This window comes from Monodelphis domestica, chromosome 1 (genome assembly GCF_027887165.1).
Source record: "Monodelphis domestica isolate mMonDom1 chromosome 1, mMonDom1.pri, whole genome shotgun sequence".
Classification (NCBI taxonomy): Eukaryota; Metazoa; Chordata; class Mammalia; order Didelphimorphia; family Didelphidae; genus Monodelphis; species Monodelphis domestica.
Window position 1 is genome coordinate 347,960,358 of NC_077227.1, and position 23,504 is coordinate 347,983,861.

The window sequence follows — 23,504 nt, forward strand, 5'->3', positions numbered from 1 at the left end:
ACCTTTTTATACTTCTTTTGAGTGTTAAATTTGATTGTGAAATTTTCTTCTTAACTCTGATCATTTTGTCATGAATGGTAGAATTCCTCTATTTTATTAAATATCCATTTTTTCCCCTGGAGTATTATGCTCAGTTTCAATGGGTAGATGATGGTTGGTTGTAGGCCTAGATAATTGGCCTTGCAAAATATTGTATCCTATGCCTTCTGATCTTTTAATGTAGAAGCTGCTAGGCCCTGTGCAAACTTGATTGTGGTCACACAATATCTGAATTTGGGGGAGGGATTTATGTAATATTTTCTCCTTGACTTGGACGTTATGGAATTGGGCTAAAATAATCCTGGGATTTTTAATTTGGGATTTCTCTCAGGAGGTGGTCAGTATATTCTTTTGATTTCTATTTTCTCCTCTTGGTCAAGTGCATCAGGGCTGTTTTCCCTGATAATTTCTTTCAGAATGGAGTCCAAGTTCTTCTTTTGATCATGGCTTTTAGGCAACCCAATATTTCTTAGATTATTTCTCTTGGATTTGTTTTCCAGGTCAGTTGTTTTTATAGTGAGAGATGTCAAATTATATTCTATTTTTTCATTGTTTTGAATTTGTTCAGTTTCCTGCTGCTTTTTTTTTTTACTTTCCATTTGTCTAATTCTAATTTTTAAAAATTCATTTTCTTCTTTATGACTTTGTATTTCCTTTCTTGGGGAGTTATTTTCCTCTTTGAGGTATTATTGTATTTCCTTTTTTCTTCAGTAAGTTTTTTCCCCCTAAACTATTGGAGGTTTTTTCCCATCATTTTCTTATCTAAATTTTCTTCCAACTTTATTATAATTTGTTTTTCTATACTTCTTTAGAGCTCTCCAAGGAGTTCATTTTGGGTTTGACATCCTTTCACAATGTTTTTGAGGCTTCACATGTATTCATTTTTGTATTGCTGTCTTTTCCCCAGCTTTTATATTGGTCATCTTTCTTGCTGAAATATCTTTCTAGTGTCAGGCTTTTTTCCTATCTTTTGTTCATTTGGGGTAAAATTTTCCCCTGATTTTTGTTTGAATACTCTGTTTCTGAATTGGAAGGAACCTGTACTATGACTGGGATCAGTTCAGCTGTCTTGGTCTCAGATTAAGCACTCTGCAGAGGCAGCTTGTTGGCCTACTATGTGGAGGGTTACAGTTGTTTAGTTCAGCTGGTTCTTGGGTTCTACCTATTCCCATTAAGGTTGGATCTTGTTGGACTGAGTTCTTCTCCCTGCTGTCTGTGTTGGACCACATCTGGCCTCTGTTTGGGCTGGACTATGCAGGACCACTTTCCTCCCATTGATGCTTGTTCTGTATGGTGTTGGTTTCTGCTCTTACCCTACAGAGGCTAGTCTGAGCTGGCTGTACTCTTTTCCCTGATACTTGTACTGTATTGCATCTGAGTTTCACACTCTCTCCTCATACCCCAGAGAGATGAGTCCTTCCTGTCTCTCCAAGTTATTCTGAGCCAGAGTACTACTTCTTCCTTTCTTCTGTTGATTCTGCCACTTCAGTATTCATTTTGAGGCATTTTTGTTTTTCTGTGGTCATTTGGAGGGTAGTTGGCAGGCTTCTAGTGTTTCTTACTTCACCAACTTGGCCTGATTTCTTTAGTATTCTCCAACTCAGTAGCTGGGATTTGTGGGCTCTGCAGATCATCAACCAACAGACAATTTTTGGATAAAGAAATAAAAGCTAAATATAAAACTAAATAAAAAGATTCTAAATCATTATTTATTAGAGATATACAAATCAAAACAACTGATATATCATCTCACACCTATCAAGCTAGATAAAATGATAAAAGGGAAAAGTGATAAATGTTACAGGAGATGTAGCAAAATAAAGACACTAATAAATTTTTGGTGGAACTGTGAACTGATACAACTATTTTGGAGAGCAATTGGAAATTATGCCCAAAGAGTTCTAAAACTCTGTATACCCTTTAACCCAGCAAATATGATCCTTATACCTAATAGATGGATAGTAAAATAAATAAAATTATAGACCAATATTCCCAGTGAATGCTGATGCAAAAATTGAATTAAATATTAGCAAAGATGTAATATCAATATATCACAAAATATACTATGATCAGGTTAGATTTATATCAGTAATTTAAGGTTGATTTAATATTAGAATAACCATAAACACAATTAACCATATTAATAATAAAATCAACAAAAATCATATGTTTATATCAATAGATAAAAAGCTTTTAAAAACCAATATCCACTTCTGTTAAAAAAAAAAGAAAGATACCAGAAAACATAGGAATAAATGGATCTTTTCCAAAGATGGTAAATAGTGTATTTCTACAACTAAGAACTAGAAATTTTTGTAATGATGATAAACTTCAGTACTTTCCAATAAGATCAGAAGTGAAGCAAGTATGCTCATAGACACAACTTCTATTTGACATAATACTAGAAAAGCTAACTGTAACAATAAGATTTTAAAAGGTAAATTGAAGGAATAAGCATAGGTGAAGAAAAGAGAAAATTATTCATTTTTATAGATGGTAGTATATTTAGAAAACTCTAGAGAGTAAGTTAAAAATTAATTGAAAAATAACTTCAACAAAAATGGGATGTATAAAATAAGTTCACACAAATAATTACCATTTCTCTATACCAATAAAATATCAAAAGAAGATGAAGGAAAAATTCCATTTAAAATTACAGAATTTTAACTGTAACTGATTACAGAATGGATAATATATTTGAGGTATTACCTACTAAAATAGACCCAAGAACTAGGTAAATAAAACTACAAAATATTGTTTACAAAAACAAAGACAACTAAAAATTGGAGAATTATCAATTGTTCATGGGTAGGCTGAGTCAATATGAAAAAATTACAATATTACCTAGATAAATTTACTTATTCAATACCATACCTATCAAATTGCCAAAAAATTAGCTTACAGAACCAAAAAAGGAAACAACAAAATTTATCTGGAAGCGCAACAGGTTAAGAATATCAGAGGCAATAATAGGGAGAAAACGAGAAACAAGGAAACTTAGCAATCAGTTATATTTGAAAGCAAGTGATTCTCAAAAATAATTTTACACTGATTTTAAAATAAAGCCAACCATTTGATTAACCAAAATATCTCAGCTACTAGGGCAATGACTTTGTATTTTTTTTTAAACTACTGGAAAAAATTATACAGTATTATGGAAGAAATTGGGCTAGCCCAACATTATGCATCTTATTCCAAGATAAACTCCAAAGGGATAGATATAAAAGGTCACATGATAAATAAAATAGAGGGAAAAAGAAGACATAAACTTTCATATTTATGGATATGGAGAAAATTCATGACCCCAAAAAGGATAGAGAGGATTGCAGAAGATAAAAATGGACAATTTTGATTACATAAAATTAAAAATGTTTTGTGAAAACAAATCCAATATGTTTTGAGTGTCCTACGAACTGGAAAATAGTAGGGTAACCATTGATTGGAGGAATGCCTAAATAAATCTGTGTGTGTATATATGTGTGTGTATTTTACTATCTTAAATCTATTTGCCATTGAGTAGAGTTGTAAAGTCTCAATTTAATAATTGGTGTGAAAGGACTATGAGAAATATGATGGGTTTATAAATGGAAAGTGGTACAGTTTTATTTGTTTTTTTTTACAACATTTATTTATTTAATTAATCAATTTAGAATATTTTTCCACGGTTACATGATTCATGTTCTTTCCCTCTCCTCCTCTCTCCCCTCCATAGCCAATGAGCAATTCAACTGGGTTTTACATGTATCATTGATCTAGACCTATTTCCATATCATTAATATTTACAATAGTGATCATTTGGAGTCTATATCCCCAATCATATCCCCATTCAACCATGTGATCAAGGAAATGTTTTTCTTCTCAATTTCTACTCCCACAGTTCTTTCTCTGGATGTGGATAGCATTCTTTCTCATAAGTCCCTCAGAATTGTCCTGGATCATTGCATTGCTGCTAGTAGAGAAGTCCATTTCATTTGATTGTGCCACAGTGTATCAGTCTCTATGTACAATATTCTCCTGGTTCTGCTCCTCTCACTCTGCATCAATTCCTGGAGGTCATTCCAGTTCACATGGAATTCTTCCAGTTCATTATTCCTTTGAGCACAATAGTATTCCATTACCAACATATACCACAATTTCATCTATTCCCCAATTGGAGGGCATCTCCTCATTTTCCAATTTTTTGCCACCACAAGAGCATGGCTATAAATATTTTTAAACAAGTCTTTTTTACTTATATCTCTTTGGGGGTACAGACCCAGCAGTGCTATGACTGGGTCAAAGGGCAGGCAGTCTTTTAATACCCTTTGGGCATAGTTCCAAATTATCTTCCAGAATAGTTGGATCCATTTACAACTTCACCAGCAATGCATTAGTGTCCCAATTTTGCCATATCCTCTCTAACATTTATTACTTTCCTTTGCTGTCATATTAGCCAGTCTGTTAGGTGTGAGGTGGTACCTCAGGGTTGTTTTGATTTGCATCTCTCTGATTATCAGAGATTTAGAACACTTTTTCATGTGCTTATTAATAGTTTTGATTTCTTTATCTGAGAACTATTCATGAAATGCCTATTCATGTTCCTTGCCCATTTATCAATTGGAGAATGGCTTAGTTGGGTTTTTTTTAATCCCCTACCTTTTATCTTAGAATTGATACTAAGTATTGGTTCCAAGACATAACAATGGTTAGGGCTAGGCAACTGGGCTCAAGTAGTCATATAGCTACAAAGTTAACACTTAATTTTTAAAAGAGAATATTTCTCATTTAATGAAACATACTCATGAGAATTAAATTCAGCAGTCACACACACACACACACACACAATCCATCAAATCCATCAGGAAAACTTGAGTGTCTACCTTTTAGCTTTGATTCAGCAAGAGATAAAGAACCAGATGACCTGTTTCTTTTTTGTTTGATTTAGAAAAAAAAATGACATCTATCAATTTTTAATAACTGTCTTTCCTCTGCCCATGTAGAACTCCCCTTTTAACACAAAAATCCTTCCACTGTGTGATGTTTTGATGACATGTGCCTGGCAAGAGGTTTTCATCACCATGATGCAAGATTTGGTGTGTTTCATCACTTTTCCTTTAAATGATTATGGTCATTATGGAAGTTGTTCTCTTGGCTCTGCTTTTTTGGCACTACAACAGTTCATTACAAGTCTCCAGGTTTCCCTAAGTCTTCATATTTCTTATTTTTACAGCATGATAAAATTATTCATATAAGCATATGTTCACTCTCTCTTACTGGTGAGAAAAAAAGTACCCATCACAAGAAGGGCTCTCATGAATATTTGTGTATATATGAGGAAGACTCATTTTGTGAGTTCAAATCTGGTTTCATATCCTAGTTGTGTGACCTTGGGCAGGTCACTTAACCCTTGCCTCAGTTTCCTCATCTATCAAATGAGTTGGAGAAGGAAATGGCAAGTCATTCCAGTATCCTTGCCAAGAAAACTCCAGATGAGATCACAAAAAGTGGTGCATGAAAAATGACTTACCAACAAACAACAATAGTAGTAATAACACTGGGTACAGTTTAGTGATATAGCTTAAAGTTGTTTTCTAGAACAGTTAGACCAAATTATAGCTCCACGAACAATGCATTAGGAACAGCACAATAGAACAATGTGCCTGTTTTCCCAACACTGACCATTTCCATCTTTTGTCATCTGTGTCAATCTGATAGTTGCAAAAAGAAACCTCAGAATTGTTTTGTCTTTCTTTTATTATCAGCTATTTGGAGCATTCTTTCTTCTGAATATTAATAGTTTGCATTTTTTTCTTTTGAAATCTGTCTGTTCATTACCAAGGAATGTCTCTTGGTCTAATATATATTTATTAATCTCCATTATCTCCTGGATTATAGGACCGTGGTAGGGACTGAGTGGCATTTCATTGCTACAGAGAATTCCTGGTTGAGGAAACTCCCTCTCACCATATAGGTGAGCAACTTCTTTTCAACTCTCGAGTTGCCTTAGACAGTGAGTGAGATTAAGTGACTATTTCCTCATGGTCAACTCTTCCTGTCTCCAGTTCTCTCTCCTCTGCCATGCTGCCTCTCAGCTCTTGGATATCAGACTTTTATCAAACAGCATTTCCTGGAGACAAATTCAGCATGTACAGAACAGAACTCATTATATTTCTTGCCCAACCTACCTATCATTCCCATTTTTCTTTTTCTAAGTCACAATCAGGGCAGTTGGGTGTCAGTGAATAGAGTGCCAGGCCTGGAGTCAGGAAGACCCATGTTCTTGAGTTCAAATCTAACCTCAACCACTTATTAGCTTTGTGACTGTGGGCAAGTAACTTAATCCCATTGGCCTCAGTTTCCTCATCCATAAAATTATCTGGAGAAGAATATAGTAATATATTATAGCAAAACACTGTTTTAGTATTTCTGCCCAGAAAACACCAAATGGGGCTATGAAAAGTCAGGCATGGCTGAAAAACAATTGAACAATAACAATAAAGTCACAATCATTCTTTTGATCTTCTGGATTTGTAACTTTGGCAGTATCCTTTGTTACTCATTCTTACATCCCACATAATCAATGAGTTGCCAAATCTTTCCCTTTCTATCCCTACACATTCCTCCCATTCACTTCCTTCCCTCTACTCATTCAGACACCCACCCTTGTTCATGCCTTATCACCTCTTGCCTAGATCAGCAGCTCTCAACCTTTTTAGTCTCAGGACTCATTTATACTCAAAGATTATTGAGGACTCTTCCCATAAAGAACTTCTGTTTATGTGGGTTATGTCTATTAACATTTGTCATATTAAAATGCAAATATCATAGTGTTATGAAAATAGCTTTGTCCTTAAATATTGCCTGAAAAGGTTTTGGGAACTCCCAGGGATTCCCAGACCTAGATTATTGCAATAGATTCCTAACTGGGTTTCAAATCTCTCCTAGTATAAACTCCAAATAGCTATCAAAGTAATTTTCCTTAAGCACAAATCTGACCATATTACTCCCATACTCAAGAGACTCTAATGGCTCCTTATTACCTCTAAAATAAAATATACATTCCTCTGTTTAGCTTTTTTTTTTAACCCTTACTTTCCATCTTAGAATTAAAGCCATATATTAGTTCTAAGGCAGAAGAGCAGTAAGGGCTAAGCAATAGGGTATAAATGACTTGCCCTGGGTTCCATAGCTAGGAAGTATTTGAGACCAAATCTGAACTCAAGACTTCTTTCTCCAGGCCTGGCTCTCTTTCCACTGAGCCACCTAGCTACAGCCTCTTTTTAGTTTTAAAAACTCTTCACAACCTGGCTCCAATCTGTCTTTCCAGATTCACTGATATTGCTCTTCCTTTAATATGAGATTCAGTTAAACTAGCTTTCTCCATTTCCTGTCTCCCTGCCTTTGCACTGACCACCCTCCATGCCTCAAAAGCACTTTCCCCTTGCTTCCTCTTCTCATAGAAGCAAGAAATCATCTTTCAAGATGGAAATCAAGAGCTTCCTTCTGTGTAAAGCTTTTCCTGGTTCCCCCAACTGGTAGTACCCACCCCCAACTTCCTTATATTTATTCTTCATACATTTATATAGGGACTTCATATCTGCCCCGTTATAATACTAATTCTTTTGTGTGTGCAATTCCCAGGACCTAGCACCATGCTCAACACACATGTACTTAATATGTATTTGTGGAGAAGTTGATTGTCATTTGACATGGCTTATTTTACCAGTGAACAATGTGTCTTCTTACTCTCACTACAATGCTCATGTTCATGCAAAGCTTTTTGTGGTTATTTCCCCCACAAAAGAGAGTAACAGGATGTAAAGGAGAAAACACTGAGCTAGGAAGTGGAAGATTTGAGTTCTAATCACTTACTAACCATGAGACCTTAGTCAGCCAGCCTCTTCATCTCAGTTTCCTCATCTGTATAATGAGGGAAATTGGGGTTCTATGAAGGTTTGGGGGGGAATGATGAGCAGAGTAACTACTCAGAGGCTTGAATACTCAGTGTCTTCATTTGTTCATTTGCATTTCTGCCTTAGTCATATCTGCCACTACCAAAGCTGGGTTCAACAATCCAGAATCCATTACTTGGAGAGCCCAAACAAGGCAGTGACTCCTGAGTGTCCTGAGCATCAAGGAATCTGATCTAATCACTTTTGCTTCTCCTCCTGGATCTTTTATCTAGATATAGAGCAAAAAGTGCCTCCCGTGTCAATTAAGTGTCGTGGAATATCTATAGTGTCTATTCAGAGTTCTAGAGAGGAGAGGAATGAGCAGTTTTATTAGTTTGGCAGCCAAATGCAAAATGCTGCATTTCTTTCTCTGTCATACTTAATCTCCATCACTCAAAAACTCACACAGAGGGTCCCTATAGAAGCTGCTTGGCTTTTTGTTCTATCATTTTTTACACCCACTCTTAGCAAAGAAGCCAATGCCCTAGTGTCAACCCCATCCTGAAACAACCATGCAATTCACTCATGTCAGCTAAAATTCTCTATTTGGTGTCCTTGGCATCAGGCCCCTTGTCTTATAAATCTTGCTATCCACAGAACCTGACACAAAGCCTGTGCACTGTGGATACTTAATAAATGTTTGGGGATTCTCAAAGGCCTAGTATTGAAAGAGATCTTAGTCAGTCTCTAGAAAAGGGATTCGCAAATTATAGCCCAAGCCTGCCTCCCACTTTTTTGTATGGCCTGGGGGCTAAAAATGCATAATGAAACTTATTTTAAAATGCAAAAAAGGATTCTTAGTTCAATGTTCAAACAAAAACAGGCAGTGAGCCACATTTGGTCTGCTGGCCAGTTTGCCAACTCCTGAGCTACAACTCCTGGACATTTTACAGATGAAGATAATGATGTCTGGATGGCCAATAATCTGATTTTAACATATTTCATCCATAAGCTTGGATATCAGGCTGGTAGAGCCTATGCTTTCTCAGGCAGCTAGGTAGTACAACAGATAGAGTATTGAACTTGGAGTTTAAAAGACCCAAGTTGAAATCTTGCTTCAGATTATTCCAAGTTGGGAGACCCTGGGCAAGTCACTTAGGATCTCTCTGTCTCAAGTTTCCTTATATAGGGTAATAACAATAGGGTAATAACACCACCGCCTCCCAATGTTGCTGAAAAAAAAAACCAAACAAACAAACCATATAGATATGGTACTTTGCAAAGCTTAATGTGCTCTATAAATTCCAGCTATTATGATTAGTCTTGGGATAGAATAGCTCTACACAACCTGGCCCCATTCTGCCTCCTCAGCCTTAACATAACTCTTCAGTCCAGGAAAACTAGCCTTCTTGCTGTGTCTCACATGGGACTCATTCTCTCTCTCATCTCTATGCCTTTGCCCTGGCTAATTCCCCTATCTTGAAAATTCCCTTCTCCTCATTCTTCTCTCTTAGAATCTCTGGTTTCCTTTATAACTCACTCACTCAAAGGTCACCATCTCCATGATTTTCCTAGTTCCCCCGCTGCTTAGTGCCTTCTCTCTCAGAGATATCTTATGTCTGTTTTGAATGTGATTAATATACCCCCTATAGGGGGCAGCTGGGTGGCTCAGTGGATAGAGAGCCAGTCCTAGGGACTGGGAGGTCTTGGGTTCAAATCTGACCTCAGATACTTCTTAGCTGTGTGACCCTGGGCAAGTCACTTAACCCCCATTGCCTAGCCCTTACCACTCTTCTGCCTTGGAACCAATACACAGTATTGATTCTAAGACAGAAGGTAAGAGTTCCAAAAATTCTATATGTACTACCTATATAGATGTGCATGTTGTCTCCCATTGGCGTGGAGATTACTTGAGGGTAGGGAAGATTTCCCACTTGTCTTTACAGTGATTCCAGACACCCCCTTGATGGGTGAAAACCCCCAAAGTAGCAGGAGAGCAAATAGACTGATGCTACAGTCACTGAGCCAATCAGCGCCCAGAATACAGAACACAGCACTGGTGAGGAGCATCCATGGGTCCTCAGCTGTTGGTTAGGAGTTAGTTTAACCCCCCCACCCCACCTCACCATACCCCAGGAACATCATCTCTGTGTCAAGTCAGCTCAAGTTTTCCTGAGGGAGACAGAAGAGGTGGTGTGAAGCCAAAGGAATGGAGCTAGCCAGCTGGCTAGCATGAAAGTGGCAGTCAGGGTGGTCAAGCCCCTCTGGCTCCTGGCTAGCTGGGCACCATAGGGAAGGGCCCTCCTGTCCCTGGGCCCCACTTCTAAGTGTCCTACCCAGCATCCCCCATGTCCTCAGAAGTGTCCTGTCGATGTTGTGTGCATGTCTTCAAGAACTCATTGGCTTCTGCTCCCACCACTCTGCTCTGGCCTGTTCTCTCCTCTACATTCACTGTAACTCCCCTGTGAGCCAGGCCTTGCCCCCTCCAGCTTCTCTGCTCCGGACACTCCTGCCCACCCACATTCTGGCCTTGTCCTGCCTCCCCTAGGCTCCCACCCCAGCACCTGTTCCCTCCCCCTCTTCTCCCTCTGTGGGAAGCCTCCCAGATCCCGTGAGCCCCTGTTAGGATCCCTCCACCCTTAGTTCTCATTCCTCCTCATGGTGAACCCACATCTGAGCCCCAGCTCCGCCCTCTCCCACCCCAAAGATGCAGGGGATTGAACTCCAGGTGCCAGGGCTACAGGCTTCGTTTGGTCCTCCAGTCAGTGTTCTGTCCACTGAGACCCCCTTCCTCCTCATCCCACATCCCCTTGGACAGAAGGCATTCTTTCTCCCTTCTTAGCCCCCCTGTGCCCTCTGGTCCTGTTACGCAGTCCTCCTGTCCAAAGCACCTTGCCTGGGCTCAGCTGCTCTCTTGGTAGGGCAGTGAGGAGGGGTGGAAGGTGGGGAGTTGCTGTTGGATTTTTCATTCAATAAACTGGTGGTTTTTTCCAAAAAAGAAAAAAAATTCCATGATATAGCAAAAACTCCACCATACAGAATCAGATATAGTTTTTATAAAAAACCCCTATGCAGTGGAGCCATGATAAGTGAACCGTAATACAGAGAGGGATGGCTATACATCCCCAGTGTCTCGCACATAGTATATACTTAATAAATGCTTGTTGATTGAATTGATTAATTGAAATAATTAGTTCTTAGATGATAGGATTTCTCTCAAAAGAGCTATTCTTCACTATTCCATCATTTTAATAGCATCTGACTCTTTGTGATTCCATTTGGGGTTTTCTTGGCAAAGATACTAGAGTGATTTGTCATTTTCTTTTCCAGCTCCAACCCTAAGGTCAAAAGGGTTAAATGATTTTCCCAGGGTCACCCAGTTACTAGAGCCATTGACTGCAATTTAATCAACTATCTTTGGATCAAAGGAGGAAAGGGTGGTTGAAACAGGTTAAGTGATTTATCCAAAGTCACTCAAGTTGTAACAAAAACTGAAAATCAAACTTGGCTTCCAGATTCAATGTTCTTCTCTTTATTCCACTTTACTTCTTTTCAAATACTGCATGATTTTAACCTATATGTAAATGCTCTCAAAACAAGAGAGTCAAAAAAGGTGAAACACTGGTTTAGCTTAAAAATATTTGATGTCATGAAACAAGAGTTTTGGTCAACATATGCTATTGATTGTATTTTTAATGCTCAAGAGATTTTTTAAAAAAAAAATCACTTCAGTTCATGATTCCATGAAAAAATAGGACTCTGTTAAATTCAAGATTAATTCCCTGTCTTCCAGTTTTGGATTCATCATTTGATACTAGTTGCATTTGAAAACAGTTTTTGAATCAAACAAAGCACTTTTAGAAAGTAATAAATGACTTTCCTAGCAAATAAGACTTCCCCTCATTCTCGTATGCACCTTCAGAAAAATGCCTTCTATGTGAATCAAAGCCTTGAAAAGAATTCAGATGTAAATTCCAAAGTATATTCCTCTGTCGGTAAGCCTTGGATAATTACCATCCATTTTCTCGGGAAAATAGACATTTAATACCTATCCTTGGAAATTATCGGTACTGGAATCTCATTTGTATAGATCTGTCAGCTTTGAAACTACTCATTCTACTTGCTTCATAGAAAAGGCTGAAAAGTAAGTATAGCCTGAGAAATGATTTTTTTGCCAGAAGTTGGGAAAGGTTTGCATTAAGTCACATTCAGAAGAATCATGCCTGAAGCTATTAGAAAAGTTGGGGGAGGGAGTAACAAAAATTATAGACCTGCCATCTCTTGTAAAAAAAGGAAAATAAAAAGATGCTAATAAAAGTCAGAGAAATGATAAAATGAAAGCATCTTGTCACTTTCAACAGCCACCAAATTTAACTAGCCTCCACAATGACTTTTGGAATTACTTTCTGGATCCTGAGTCAAAAATGGTTATATTTCTAGAGCACTCCTTTCTTCTGGATGAACAGTATTACAAAACAACAGAACTGCAGAATTAGAAGGATCCTACAGACCATCTGGTATACTCTGCACCTAAAGGATCCTTACTATAACATACAGGGAATATATACGAGAACTTGACCAACCTTTGCTTGAAAATCTCCAATGAGAAGGAAATCTCTATCTCTCAAGGCAGTTCATTTCACTTTTGGATAATGGTTAGCAAGACAAGTGCCTTGAAGAGTTCTTGGTTGCCCTTCATTTCCAAAGAGGACCAATGACCTCCTGAAGGCAATGTCTTTACTTGAGCACGAGTTGGGTTTAAGTAAGGCAGAGTAGCACAAAGTTGTCAGCTGCACTCTCTTGCAGAGTTATCAATGTCTAGTGGCAAGCAAAAGTCAAGATGAATGACAATAGCTGAGGATGCAGTAGATAACTTTGGCCTCTTTGATGTCTCACCAAGCTTTAAGAGCTCCATTGCATCTGTTACAGCCATCTTCATGGCCACTGGAATGAACTGTTCTCCCAATCATTCTGCCTGGGCAGGGGGAAGTCTTTACATGCCTGGGGTGGTCATCCTCCCAATTCACTGACAGATTTGAGGCCTGTCATTTATATTTAACAGTAAAGTCATTGAAAGCAATTTAATCATCTCCCTGTGGATCAGAGGAGGAAACTGCTGAAACAGGTTAAGAGATTTACCCAAAGTCACTCAAGTTGTAAAAACAAGAACTGAAATTAAAACTTGGCTTCTCGGACTCTAGATAGAATGCTCTTCCCTTTATTCCATACTGCTTCTTCTCAAATGTCACCCAGTTCTTGATTCTCACCTATATGTCAATGCTCTCAAAACCAGAGATTTAAAAAAGTAAAATACTGGCTTAGTTTAATAAAATTTTGCTGTCTTGAAACAGGAATTTTAGTCTATATATGTGATACATTTTTAATACTTAAGAAGTATTTTTTAAAAATCACTTCATGCTGCCAGCAACAGATCTGGAGGGTGTTAATGGTGTATTTGAGCTGAGTGACCTCACTCCTAATCTATATTATTGGCTATACATTCTCATGTGTTCTCTTTCTTTGGTTTCTATTTTGCTATCAACTTGGGTAAGTGGGTTTCTTTGCTAAAAAATAAAACCACTTCAGTTGATGATTCCATGAAAAAAATGGAACTTTGTTAAATTCAAGGTTAGTGCTCCTTGTTCCAGTTTTGGGCTCATCATTTGATCTAGTGTAGCCCATCTGCTCAGTCAGTGTTACCCCATGGGGTTTGACCACTGCTCATACCTTGAAGAGTATTTCCAGGTCACACCAAGGTAACATTGGAGTGATGGTTTCAGCAAGTCATTATTGGTTGGATTGACATTTTAAAAGTTCATAAGATCCTAGATTTAGATCTAGAAAGAACCTCAAAGGCCATCTTGCCAAATCTCATTTTTCAGATGAGCAACTTAAGGTCCACAGACGTCAAGTGACTTGCTAAAAATCATGGAGGTACTGCACATGTAATTGGAAAAGTAAAATATCTGTGGGTTTAAAAATTAAGATTACGTTTTTTTTTTATTTCATGTAGGTGACAGAGGTTGGATTCAAACCTGGTGCCCAGCCTTTGTTACCATGGTTCCATACTTGATTGGGTCCAAGGGTCCTGAGTTCCCTTTTAGAACATGCTGCTAAAAGATCTTACATGGCAGTTGTAATCTCAAACAAACAAAAACTTGCTCAGTAAAATTGGGCATGTAGGCTTAAAGTTATTCATTCTACTTTTCAAAAGTTTTAAGTAGGAATTAAAAATTGCACATTAGAGTTTGATGAGAAGCAGGAGGGGGAAAAGGGACCTTTTTTGAAACTTCAAACACAAAACCACTACTGTTCAGGTGTTTAATTATTTATTCCCAGCTTTCAAAACCCATTAAAGTATAGTACAGGCAATAAACGGGATGCAGAGACTGTTTAATTAGCAAAATAAAAACATAACAAGAAGTGATAAGTGAATCTCCTGTCTCAGACACTTAGTGGGTCCAGCTGAGAGGTAGTGAGCCTTGAATCGGAAGGTCTGGGTTCAAGCACCCATTCTAATATGTAAGTGTTGTGCTGTGTCACATTACATTGCTTATGTATTGTGTTATGTCATGTTACATTAATCTGCTCAATAACAATCTAAGCTGAAGTTTTCTCATAGGTAAACTAGAAATATTAATGTGTCTCACCTTGTTGATGGGGCTATTGTGAAAATCAAATGAGTTAACATCAACCAACCAGTTTTCTTAAAAACCTACTAAGCAGTAGGCACTAGAGATACACAGATGAATATGAATTAATTAGTCAGTTAGCCCCACTCTCAAAAAACTTAACATTTCATCAGGAGAGACAACATGTCGGTGTTTAAATAGGTACCAAATAAATACAAATAATCATGAGCTGATTAAATAAAAAAGACATTAAGGAAGGAGGACACTAACAGCTGGAGGGTAGAGATCAGGTAAACATTCATGGGGTACTTGAGCTGAGTCTTGAAGGAAGAGAAGAATTCTTTGTTAAGATATTTCAAACTACAGAGTACAATGCAAACAGTGGTAATAATGATAACAATAATAAACTGAAGACAATATGTAAATAAAATGACATTTGTAATCACTTAAGTAGTCATCAATATATGTTGGTTTAATGGTCCAATATTCTCAAAATCTCAGGGCAAGAGGAGGCCATTTGGTGCAAACTATTGCCCCAGCCCCTTTTTAACCCCCTGCCTTCTAAGACAAAAAAAGTAATGGGGGCTAGGCAACTGGAATTGTGACTTGTCTAGGATCACACAGCTAGCAAGTGTCTGAGGCCAGATTTGAACCTTGGTCCTTTTGACTCCAGGCCTGGCATTTTATTCACCATCCTACCTAGTTGTCCCTCCAAATTCTATCCTAACTGGGGGCACACTCTATAAGATCCCTGACAAACCTGACAAACAGAGCTGTAATGGGCAACAGTTGGATGTGCACTTCCTCACCATGGCAACCTGTATCCCTGAACACTGGCTTACTGTCTTCCATAGCTATCACACACAATTGTTCCTGCACTTCTCTCTGGGGACTGAGTTCCCTCTTCTTGGCACACCTGTAGCTGTGGTGGAACTGTACTCTGTGCTTCCATCTCTTCCTCACTGGACTGTCCTCTGTGACAACTACTGCTCACCCACTCCTTACCAAAAACTCAATTTGCCCCAGGTGCAGTTGGGGCTAGTTACAATTCTGTTGACAAATATTCATCTTTTCTGAAGACCTCCTTGGGTGATTTATTCTACTTTTGAACAATTCTAATTGTCAGGAAATGACAGCAAATTGAAAGCTGCCTGTCTACAATTTCCACCTCTGGGTCTTCTGACTCCAACTAAATACCCATGTCCATGGATCAATAATATTTAGGAATATATGTATCAATATTACCTTAATAAGACCCCCCTTAACAAAAAGTGATGAGATACATAAAAGTATATAGGGAGAAAACACTATTCCCTTTCAGTCAATGTTATTGGCCAAGAATGGTCAAGTGAATTGGCCACAATGACACAGAAAGTGAATAGCCTTCTGGGGCCAAACAGAACAATTCTAATCTGTCTCCCATGATGGTCCTTTCAATACTTGGAGGTAACAATTATGAGCCCTCCAATTCTTCAATCAATCCTCACAGAGCTTAAACTTAAGGCATTGCACCATCCCATTCATCCTTCCCTAGATGTTGCCTAGGTTATCAATACTCTTCCTCAGATGGCATGCCTAGAACATGACACTTTAGATGTGGCCTAAATTCTGGAAGACCATTACCTCCCTTGTGACATAATGCAGCCTAATATCTCAGCTTTCTGGGTTAACATATCACCTATTGAATCATAGGGAGCTTGTAATCCTTATGTGTTGAGCTACAACCTCCATGCTTCCTCTGTCTTTTACTTATGAAGTTACAAACTGGAAAATCATATCTTTAACATTCTTTTGATTTGTCAGTCTAATAACTATGTTAAAAAAAGGAAATGAGATTAGTCTGGTATGATCTATACTTTATGACCATTGTTTCCCTCTCTAGATTTTCATTAAGCATTTCTTTAATAATGAATTTTAGAATTTTTCTAGGAGTCAAAGTAAAGCTCATTGGCTTGTGGTCTGTTCCCTTCCTTATTTTGGAAATCTATATAGTATTTGCCTTTCTCTTTTCCTGTGACACATACTCTATTTTTTATGCTCTTTCAAAGATGGCTTAGTATTTATAGCCGCCAATTCTTTCAGCCCTAGGGTATAGCTCATTTGGGTTTGCTCACTTGAATTAATCAAGGGCAACTAAACATTTTCTTACTAACTCCCTATTTATCTTAGGTTTAACTTCATATGAGATTTTTTTTCTTTCTTTTCATATCTAAAGATCATTTTTCTAGGGCAGAGAAAACAGAAGGAAAGTATGAGTACGGTAATTGTAGTGTCTTCCTATCATCTATTATCATCCCATCAGTTTGTCATTTTAGAAAATATATTGGATTTGGAGTAGAGTATCTGAGCTAGAATCTTGGATTTACTACTCACCCTCTGTGTCATTGTGGTTAAGTCATTTTACCATTCTTGACCAATGAGATTGGTTGAAAGAGGGGAAAGGAATGGGTCTCTTCCCTGTATACTTTTATGTGCTTCATCACTATTTCAGGGGCCCTATTAATATAAAATCCTTATATCTCATCCTAAATATTACTGACTCATGGGCATAGTTTTTTCCCCAGTAATGGCAGGCTCTCCTGTATTCTCCTTCATAGCCAAACACCTTCAAAAGCATTGACCAGTAAACTTTGGGTAATCTTGGCCTTCTAAGAAAAATGTCCTGAATTGGCACAGTAGAGAGAGAGAGTGCTGGACCTGAAATCAGGAACACTTATCTTCATGAGTTCAAATCTGGCCATAGACAATTACTATCTGTGTGACCTAAGCCACTTAACTCAGTTTGACTCAGTTTCCTTATCTGCAAAATGAGCTGGATAAAGAAATGACAACTCCAATACTTTTGCCAAGAAAGCCCTAAATGAGGTTACAAAGAGTCAGAAATGACTGAGATGACTAAAAAGTAACAACCTCCCTTATTTCCCTGGAGATTTGAAGGGACGATGAGTGGAGAATATTGTACACATGGACCTCGTGCCACTTGGTTTCATTTGTTTCTTTTTGGAAGTTATAGGGCATGTCTAAAAATTCCTGTGATATAAAAATAAAATGTACAAATACCATTTTTTGGGGTGGGGCAAACACTAGCAAGGGCTAGAGGTTATTGACAGTCTGTGAGGTGGAATTTTTCCATGCCAATCCAGAGTATTGTATAGCTTTGTTTTTTAAGTCACTGGAAAAATAAGAGATTTTTATTTTGGTCTTTTACACTGTGTGACCTTGCATAAATACTTCATCTCTCTGTGCTTCAAAATCCTCTTCAGTTAAAAAGAGTTGTAATATCTCCCTTATAGATGACACATGGTTATTAGGCTCAAAGACACAGGGCAAAGTAGAATGGATTTGGAGTCAGAAGATCTGGTTTTGAGACCTGACTCAGCTGGTCACTTTCTGGGGGCCTTGGGTAAATCATTTGACCTCCACAGGCCTTAGTTTTTCTTTTATTTAAATGTGAGAATTGGACTACAGGATTTTTTTTAAAACCCTTACCTTCTGTCTTAGAGTCAATACTGTGTATTTGTTCCAAGGCAGAAGAGTGGTAAGAGCTAGGCAATGGGGGTTAAGTGACTTGCCCAGGGTCACACAGCTGGGAAGTGTCCAAGGCCAGATTTGAACTTAGGACCTCCTGTCTCTAGGCCTGGCTCTCAATCCACTGAGTCACCCAGCTTCCCCCTGGACTACATGATTTTTAAGGTCCTTTCATCTCTAAATTCTATGATAATATACGTGTGAGCTCTATGAAAAGCATAATTGCATGGCATCATTATGAATGAAATATTCCTTTCCAGAGGCTAGAAAGGACAGAATTGGTGGGACAGCAGTGCTATGATCTAGCTTTTTGTTTCTCCATTTTGTTTTTGCTTTGGTTTGGGCTTCATGTCAAAAGCCACACATCTGACTCACCAAACTAGCTGCGAGATTTCTTTTTTTTTAAACCTGTTTAACTGAACTTTATTTTCAAAACCAGTATACCATTCCTGATGAGGTTTTGGAAAAAAATTTTTTTATCAGGAACCAAGCATCCAAGACTGAAAAGATTTGACAGATGCAAGAGTGAACAAAGAACCTTCATATCTAAGAAATGGAAAACTATGGCAAGCTACTTACTTCCATCCCCCACCAGGCCACCTACAGAGCCAAGAGGAAGGATGGGAGAGCCTGGGGGGGGTGCAGTGTAGTGATGTCCACTTTATAAAGGAGGATTGAGAGGATTATTAGACAAACAATGGCAAGATTCACAGGGCTTTATGTCCACAGCAACAATGTGGGGCTGTTGGGCAAATGCTGCTTGGCACTGACCAGACAATCAGACAAGGTAACCCAGGCAGCCTTTTCTAAATTGAGTCCAGGAACATAAAATCCATATGATCCTCCCTCCAGAGTCAGAAAGGTACAAATACTACAGGACACCAGACATCCCCTGCCCTCCCACCAGAAACTTTCTGAGTGTCAGTATCTCAAAAGGAAAACTCTAGGGTCTTCATTTCTAAAAGCTAAGAGACCTTTCTTCCTTTTTTAAAAATAGAATACACCCCCCCCCCCCAAACTTCCTTAATCAACCATCACTACTCAAAGAAGACCCTCCAAATGGTAGATCATTATTAGCCCAGTTTTTCTATAAGCATATTGGAGGCTAAGAGAAGCTCAGAGACCATATCTAGGGGATTGTGTTCAGATCTGTTATCACATTTTAGGAAAGCCAGAAATTCATCTTGAGGAGGGAGATCAGGATGGTAATATGCCTTGAGATGTGGCCAAATTAGGAACGGTGGAGGAACTGGATATTTTTATCCCCATTTCCAGAGAAGATGCCCCCATCATTCTACTCCAATCACCCAACTGCCTGGGTTGCCTCATTTGACTGTCTGGTAAGTGCCAAGCAGCTCTTAGGGTAGCCCCACGTCATTGCTGTGGCCATAGAACCCTGTGAACCTTGCCACTGTTTGTCTAATAATCCTCTCAATCCTCCTTTATACAGTGGACATCCTCAGAATGTCTCTCAGCCCACCTATTCAATCACTTGCCAAGTTGTATTGTTTCTACCTTCATACCCTTTCTCACAAATGTCTCCTTTTCTTCAACACCCACACAGCCACTACTCCAGTTTGTGCTCTTCTTACCTTTCATTTAGACTATTGCAATAGCTTCCTAATTGGTCTCCTTGCTTTAAGTTTTTCCTTATTCCATTCTATCCTCCATGAAGCTGCCAAAGTAATTTTCCTAACCCCCTTTTTTAACCCTTTACCTTTTGCCTTAGAATCAATACCATGCATTGGCTCCAAAGCAAAAGAATGGTAAAGACTAAGCATTGGGGGTTAAGTGATTGGCCCAGGATCACACAGCTAGGAAGTGTCTAAGGCCAGGTTGGAAGCCAGGACCTCCTATCCCCTCAATCCATTGAGCCACCTAGCTAACTCAGTTGTTCTGACTTCTTAGTCCACACATCACTCTTCTGGACCAATGGTTAAGTGTCAATGTGGTAAAAGCCACATAACCATTTTGGACCAAAGAGACTGTTTGAAACAGAAAAGGAACAGCGTCCTCTCCCTTTATACTTTTGGCCACAATGACAAAGATGATGAGGAGCACAATTTTGGTGAGTGATGGCCATTTTACTCAATAAACTTGAGTGTTACCTCTAGGATAAAATATTAACTCTTCTGCTTGACATGTAAGAGCCTTCCTAACCTGGTCCCCTTCTTGTACCCTACGGTCTAGTCAAACTGAACTTCTCATTGTTCCTCACAATCCATCTCCTGCCTTTTTGTCTTTGTAGAGGCTGTCCCTCATGCCTGGAACGCAATCCATCTTCACGGCTATCTCTTAAAATTCCCATCACCTTCAAGGCTCAGCAAAAACCCAATATTCTACATGAAGCATTCCTACTTCCTCCCCTTCCTAACTGTTAGTGCCTTCCTTCCCAGCTGATCTCTTATCTATTTTACATCTATTTTGTAGCTGTCAGTAAGTGTACTGTTTTACCTGCCCAGAGTCTACCAACTCCTCGAGGGAAGGGAGTGGTGCCACTTTTCCCTCTGCTTCCCCAGCACCATGTCTACTACATAGTGGGTATGTTTATTTATTAAATAAAGCAGGGGTTCTTACCCTTGGGTCCAAGAACGTGTTCTGAATGTATCTCAAAACAATTGGTTTCCCTTGTAATTCTATGTATCTTATTTTGTGCATTTAAAAGCATTTTTCTGAAAAGGGCTTCGCAGGCTTCACCAGCCTGGCAAAGACCATAATATACATGCAAAAAATTAAGAACCCTTAGAGTACAGAAAAGGCTTAGAGCAGAAATGAAATTTGTCTTCAAGCATTTAAAGGGCTAATGTTGTTTGCTAGGAGCAATGAGTAGAAGTTGCAAAGAGGCAAATTTGGGCTTGATGTCATGAAAATCTTTCTAATGATCAGAGCTACCCTGAACAGAATGCCCTATTTCTGGAGGTAGAAGCATCCCCCTCTCCAGATGTTGCCAAGCAAGGCTGGATGTACGGTTATAAGGCAATATTGTACAGGAGATTCATGCAGATATGGATTGACCTTTTGCCTCTGAGGTTTGCTCCAACCCTGAGATTCAGCGGTTTTATATCAGAGAAACCTGGCTCAGTAAGGCTAAGTGGCAGTTTGGTGGCAGAGTGGATAAAGCATCAGGCCTAGAGTCAGGAAGCCTCATCTTCCTGAGTTAAAAATCTGCCTTCAGTCCTTTACTAGACCCTGAACAAATCATTTAACCCTGTTTACCTCAGTTTCCTTATCTATAAAATGAGCTGGAGAAGGAAATGGCAGACCATTCCATTTATCTTTGCCCCCCAAACCCCAAAGGGGGTCCCACAGAGTCAGACACAACTGAAATGGCTGAACAACAAGGTTAAGGGGCTTGCTGATGGCTCCATAGCTAGACAGTGATAGGATTCACATCTGGATTCCAGGTCCACAGCTTTATCTACTATACCACACTGCTCTCAGAAGCAAAGAAAACATTAGGAGTGATTGAATAGGGCCGTGAATGAGCTGTAGTATGTATCAGAATAATATACACATTATCATTGGGAAACAAAGACCTCTTCAAGGCCAGGCCCCAAGTCCACACGAATTTCAGCATTTGGTCTCTGAGGCAAAAAGCGTGCCTGTTGACTGCCTCCCTCATATGACATCAAAATTAGTTTTCATCCTATGCAATTTCTCACCCTGTCCCCCCAGCTTCTAAGGCAACCACACTTGCAATAATACCACTTTCAAGCAATCTATAGCACTCTGCCAGAGCATCTAAATCTTGATTTGCAACCCCCAGTGGTGCTATTCAAGTTCCCTCCAACTGCTTATCATTTGGCATTAAATGCAGACCTTGGGGAGAATCGAGGAGATCTCTAAGCTCAGGCTTATGAGGGAAGAAAATGAGAAGAATTAAGGCCAGCTCTCCAGAGGAGGACATTAGCCCAGGTAAAGGGGGCTTAGAAAGAGAGCCCCTGCTGGGAATCCTGAAGACTAGTAAAAGAGCTAACACTGATACCTGGAATCTCTTATGCCACCCACAGAAGCCTCATAACTAGAATTCTAACTTGATTCTGGGTAGCTTCATAGCAAAGACACTCATAATTACAACAAAATCACCAAAAAATAACTTCCGACAGTCCTTGAATGCTTGCCCTCTAAATTCTGCAGAGCAGAGACACTAGCCTGGACAAAAGAACGATCCAGAAGTCCAACCTCACTCAGGGAAGGGCAGGATGCCCCACTGAGGAAGCCAAATGAGCTCCAGATGAAAAAGAAGAGGAAAGAAATTCTCAGATTCATTTCTAGTTTGGAGCAAACTCAGGAGTGTGTGGGAGCTTCTTCGCTGATCCCCTCTCAATGCAGAAATAAATGCTTTCCACTGGCAGACCAGGCATAGACTCCTGGGGGACAAGGGTTGGAATAAAGAGGGGAGGGAGGAAAAGGGGAGGGAGAGGGGGAAGAAGAAGCCTACCTTCAGTGATTCCAATGTCGAAGGTGCCTTTCAGTTGACTGAAGCACCACAGGGTGTCCTGGGTGAAGTTCCCAATTCCTGCCAGGGTCACAAGGCAAAAGTACAGATTAGAATACGTACGCCCATCTGTCTTTAAAGGAAAAACAAGGCAGGACAGAAAGAGTGTGAGTTTTCTTAAAAGCAGAATTTGTGCTAACCAGGTATCATCCTGTCTGGAGAAGGAAGGGAGATCCCCGCTAATCCTGAGAAAGTGGGCAATCTGCAGACATTATGTGCTCCTTGTGAATTGCGCCTCTGTCTCTTGCCAGACCACGTTAGGGCTATTTTGAAGTCGAGCAATTGGAGTCAGTCCCCTTCACATCCACTGGCAGCATCCAAGAGGAGTTAAGGAGGGCCTGCAGTCACACCCTTTGTAGCTGCCTCTGTTCATCGGAATACTAATGCTGCCAATTGTTTCTTTGCTGTAGGGAAGGGAATAATAGGCAGCCAGTGGGGTGGGGGTAGGGGGGGGGGAGAGGAATTATTCTTTTCCCACTCAACCAATGCTGAGGTTTACAGGAATTGCAACAGTTGAATAGTACTCCTCAATCCCCTGTACTTAGACAAGCCACTTTTCTTCCCTGAGCCTCAGTTTCCCATCTACAAAATAAGGACCCTGGACCAGATAGCCTCTGAGGTCCCCTTCTGCTCGAGATCTGTGAAACTTTGAAGAGGATAACATTCGTGAGAACTTCTGTTGACCCGTTCAGTCCTTGACTATTCCCCAAAACCAGAACTTCTAGGACAATGAGCAGAAAGCTGGGCAGCTGGGAGAGAAGGTTAACAGTTTGGGTTGGGATGCAGAGAAAGGGCTGATCTTTCTGTCCAGTTTAAGCCTGCTTAGCCAGAGTGGGCATTTCAGTTTTAAATCTAACTTGAACACTAGTCAGGGGACTGGGTGGGGAGGCTTTGATTCACTGTGACTTGTGGCACTGGATAATCTCTCCATCAAAA

The 23,504-nt window shown here is 39.3% G+C and overlaps 1 protein-coding gene across 2 annotated transcripts in view; it reads right to left on the reverse strand.

Moving 5' to 3' along the window:
• The window catches only part of PPP2R2B (protein phosphatase 2 regulatory subunit Bbeta), a 536,905-nt gene extending 513,955 nt beyond the window's left edge, over positions 1-22,950 (reverse strand). The window contains exons 1-2 of one of the 2 annotated variants that reach the window (XM_016426488.2): positions 22,709-22,950; positions 22,512-22,589 (exon numbers count right to left, since the gene is read on the reverse strand). In XM_016426488.2, coding sequence (XP_016281974.1) covers positions 22,512-22,589; positions 22,709-22,718 — 88 coding nt within the window. In that variant the 5' untranslated portion in view covers positions 22,719-22,950. The remainder of the gene's footprint in view (positions 1-22,511; positions 22,590-22,708) is intronic. The other variant, XM_016426494.2, reaches the window with a different exon arrangement.
• Positions 22,951-23,504: the final 554 nt, after the last annotated feature.